At 47.4% G+C, this 4,682-nt stretch overlaps 1 protein-coding gene across 1 annotated transcript; it reads right to left on the reverse strand.

Moving 5' to 3' along the window:
- Positions 1–797: 797 nt before the first annotated feature.
- LOC136531174 (cytochrome P450 87A3) lies at positions 798–4,412 on the reverse strand. The gene is made up of 8 exons (XM_066523874.1): positions 3,762–4,412; positions 3,498–3,647; positions 2,998–3,249; positions 2,809–2,898; positions 2,272–2,350; positions 2,026–2,132; positions 1,137–1,267; positions 798–1,041 (listed from the first exon to the last, which is right to left on the reverse strand). Exons 1-8 carry the CDS (start codon positions 4,410–4,412, stop codon positions 951–953), a joined length of 1,551 nt encoding a protein of 516 aa, XP_066379971.1. The 3' UTR covers positions 798–950.
- Between the last annotated feature and the right edge of the window lie 270 nt (positions 4,413–4,682).

A 4,682-nucleotide genomic window follows, 5' to 3' on the forward strand; every position in this document is an offset into this window, starting at 1 on the left:
AAGAATTTTGTGTAGAGTTCATATGTTTCCTTAGCATGTAGAAGAATTGGTTAGATCAAAAAATAGATGTCATGTTGTCACCCTGCTGTTGGCAAGTTCCATAATGATTCTTTATTTCCTTTATATACAGTGTCAAATATCTATCGGAGGATGAATGGATACTTGATCAAGTAATCATTGCTGATATGAGCCACTGGTATCTTCTTCCATTTTAACGTCGTACCTGAAGCTGTATTCTAATTTTTCATACAGCCATAATAGTTCATAGTTACACTTCTCTTAGAGCAAGTTAGCCTGTATCTGTACAGTTGTTATCTGCAGTTCCCTCATATGCGGTACAAAAACTGATGATTGTTTAGAGAGTAATATACTTGAAAAAAGTTTCCATCTGACACCTCTTTCTATCAGTTGCTGCACCATTTTCAAACATTTTTTTTTTGGCCTGGAGAGTACCAATCACTCAGGGACGCAATATATTTGAACAGTAACCACTGATTCTGACCTAAATACTAGGCTATTTTCAGTCATTAACTCTACCATATCTGAACAAGCTGGGGATGCTATGTGCCTGGAGACTGAGCTGGAAACAAATGGAGCTTCTTCGCATGGCTCCACAAACATCTTTACGCATAGCTCCTGTATTCTTCTTTCATTAGACATGTATAATCAGATATACATACAACACATGGGTAGAACCACATGGAAAACAAACAACCAAGTACAAAAACCCCTTGCAAAGGTTAGAGGTAGTACCCAGTAATATGACTGAACTTGTGACTAGTGATGTCTATCCTAACACTACTACACTAGACTAAGTATATGATGTCCAATCCTTTACTGTTTCGGTGTTGCCCCTAAGAGACCTACCCCACCCCCTCCTTTTCGTTTCAAAAAGAAAACCCTCTTTAATTACATGCACAACCTTGTCAGAGGTGAAAAAAGGGCCAATTTCAATTTCTAGGAAAAAGCTGGATGTGGAAGCCATCAGGAAAGCCGAGACCGGGGGTCCGGACTATGTTCCCTCCTTTTACTGTCCTCCAACTGTGACATCAGGGAAAAAAAGAACTATGAGATTTCTTTGTTTCAGAGCATAAATATCAAGAGATATCGCTATATATCAGATGTAGAAACGGTACCTGTATTTTGTAACCAAGCTGTGGATGAATGTTGCCATCAAGACCCTACTAAGATCAGTCCCAACGCAAAACCTGAGGCCACCTCCAAACGCCATGAAATGTTTCGTTCCACCGGTGATTTCAGGTTTGCCCTGTTCAGAAGACAACAAGGTTAGAACCTTTTATTTAAAAAAATCTGAATCTATCACTAGGATTGCATCATACTTTGCCCTATTTTTCAATCTTATCTTTTACTTGCACTCGGTGAAATAACACATGATTCAGTTCAGCTACCGGATTCAGAAAGAGAAACTGTCTGATTCGAACCCTGAACCCCCAAATACAGATTTTTTTTAAAAAAAAAATCCTTAGACAGTGAGACGATCAAGCACTATCTGTCTGTTTTTGTAGTAGGCTGACTTGCACAGTTGCCTCTTGTTACTGAGCTACACCATGTTCATCTGTTGCCATTTTGACCTTGTTGTTAAACTACTAAGCGAGGAAGCTTCTGCGATGGTTCACGAACTCATACACTACATGGACGCCAACCGATCGAATTCCTCCTTGATCTCTGCGGCCAAGTTGGTACTTGGGATCAGAGCCTCCCGATCGTGGACTAATTAATCACTCTGGCAATTATTGGAGACTTGCAGTTGGTTAAACTATTCTTGTTTGTGATCTCCGTTTTAATGGTGAGACTCGACAGGAGAATATATGCAAGTTCGATGAGCAAATCAGATCATAGCATTTCATCCTACCTAGATAGAATATAGAACCAAACAACTCATTCCCTTGCAACCTAATACAGACTCACTGAACGACCTCGCGCGACAGAACCCTAAAGCGATAGGAACGATGATGCAGAATACAAAAATTGTTGCCGATCGAGATATCATCGAGCAAGACGAACCTGCCACCTCCATGGGTTGAACGCCAACGGATCTTCATAGATGTCAGGGTTTAAGTGCACTGCCGGTGGGCACACCATGACACCCCATCCTGCCGGAATCGTATAGCCTGTGCCAACGAACGCCGCAGAAATACAGCACGGAGATGAGTTTCCACGCAACTTGCTCAAGATACCATTTTTCTTGTACGTAGGAGAACAAGAGAGAGATGCCATGCCAGCCATGTGCATTTCGTGGTGTGTACGTACCTTTAATCTCAACATCTTGCAGGGCCTTTCGAAATATCCCCGGCACGATGTTTGCGAGCCTCACCATCTCCATGATGACCTTCAGAGAGAGAGACAGGAACAGAGGTGTCAGTCAGTTCTTCAGCACTTGCCGGATTCAGAAAACGGCGCTTCAGAGTTCAGACTACTTGAGGCATCCAAGAGCATGCACAACTCTTGCTATTCGCGCAACTGCCTGTAATGTAAATAAATTATACTGTGGCCAAATCAGGGCCTTAGGTTTTGATTCCGCCCTTCCGTTCTTTAATCTTCAGCTTCGTAGTTCTTATACACCAATTAAGTAAAATTATCTGTCTACCTCGAAGTCTGGGACTTGGTCAGGAAAAACACAAACTATGGCTTGCGCCTTCACGCTGCAGCGTCGGGCTTCCAAGATTCTTGCATGCAGTGCTAGTCTTTGCAAGTTAACAATGCAACTTGCACATGTACAGTTGCTCTCGTACGCTACGAACTGGGCTATGAGCAAGCTAGGGGCGCAGCGGTCCGGGCTAGGCTCACCTGATTGGTGAAGGTCATCGATCTGTACTCGGCCCACGTGACGGGGGCATCCGGGTCCTTCCTGTTCTTGGCGATCGCGTCGTGCTCCTCCTGCTCGACCAGGGATAACATAACAGAGTCTCGTTTAGCCCGTAGTCAGAATCACACGGACATACATGGCTTACTCTTGACTGCTTGCTTGTTGCTTACCCTCAACGCGTCGACGACCTTGGGGTTCTCGGTGAGGAGCTTGACGCCGAGGGTGAGCGCCAGCGCCGTGGTCTCGAAGCTGGCGAAGAGGAGCACGAACATGAGGTCCAGCGCGATGGTCTCCGTCAGGAGCGGCTTCTCCCTCCGAAGTTCCTGGATCACGTGGTCGAAGAAGTCCTCGCACCGCCGCTCGGGATCCGCCATCCGCTCCTTCATCATGCCCTTGAGCACCTTCATCGCCTTCTTCCGCCCCTGTTGTCGACGATGAAGATCGATTAGAAAAACTCTGATGCGATTTTTTATCATAATTATCCAACGACAGAGAATTAAACATGACGAAATTGTATATTCCTTCCTTGAGAATTTGTGCAGTGCATGCATGTGCGCAGCTATACGGAACAACAGCCGTGCGTGTGCGTGCTCAGTACTTTATTTTGTACGGAGTATGTAAAAACAGGTGGTGCAAGTGCAATTCACCGCAGCATGCTCTTATTAATTACCTCCATGCATTCATGGTAGGCCGTGCCGGGGATGTTGACGGGGAAAGAAATCAGCCCGCGGATGAACGCCACGAAGTTCTTCCTCAGGCTCTCGGACGACTTGGACGGCTCGTAGCCGATCAGCTTCTTGGCGGTAAGATCAAATATCATCTGAAAATTGAAGCATCTATATCAGTGATCCGCTAGCTGGCGGCGATGGCGCATGCATCAGGATTCAGGAGCTGGGGGCTGCTAGCTCGATCGAGCCGCTAGCTAACTGCTTACTGTGGAGAGGCCTTCCTTGAGCTCGACGCTGGGCTGCGCCGCCCACGAGGCGAGGCTGCCGCGGCAGGCGGCGTCCGTCTCGGCGAGGAGCACCGCCTTGAGGTTCTCCTGGCCGTAGAGGCGGAGCACCAGGGTCTTGAGGTACTTGTACATGAAGCCGTGCAGGGAGCCGACGTTGTCGCGGCCGAAGATCTCGGTGAAGGTGTCCGGGTACCAGCTCTCGAACAGCTTTCCCTCCTGCTGGAACACGAAGTAGTTCATGTCCGGGTCCGCCGACACCACCACCTGCCGCCCCACGATGCTCGTCTTGAAGATGCTCCCGTACCGCTTCACCCGCTCCTTCACGAAGGGGGACACGTCGCAGCTCGGGTTGGGCGCGAAGAACTGCATCGTCTCGCCGAGGAGAGGGATGCCCATGGAGCCCGGCGGGAGCCTGCCCCTACACTTGGGGTGGCTCCATCGGTACGCCCAGCGGAGCAGAGCGACGAAGGTCGCCAATGCCGCGGCGCAGGCAGCTATATAGGTCATGGAGGAAGCCATGGCCTCCGAGGTGACAAGAAGGTTCGCCGTGCGATATAATTTGCCGGCCGAGAGAGGGATGGTGGTGCTGGCGAGGCAGCTGGGAGAAGCTAGCTCAAGATATGGTTGCATGTGCTACGGGGAGACGAAGGAGGTTCTGTGTGGTTTTGTGGGAGTATGGGTGCCTTTTATAAACCACCTTGCTGCTAGTGCTAGGCTTGGCCTTTAAAAAGTGACGGAATAACGGCATAAGCATATAACCATTTGTGTTTAATTTTAATTACGTTATGCCTTTTATATTTAGCAAAATTATTTATTTTTCCATGGATCTAAATATGATGCTATAGCTTTTGCATAGGGTCTACACTATGATATCGCTAATTATTTTGCTATTTCTAATTG

This window comes from Miscanthus floridulus, unplaced genomic scaffold (assembly GCF_019320115.1).
Source record: "Miscanthus floridulus cultivar M001 unplaced genomic scaffold, ASM1932011v1 fs_294_2_3, whole genome shotgun sequence".
NCBI lineage: Eukaryota > Viridiplantae > Streptophyta > Magnoliopsida > Poales > Poaceae > Miscanthus > Miscanthus floridulus.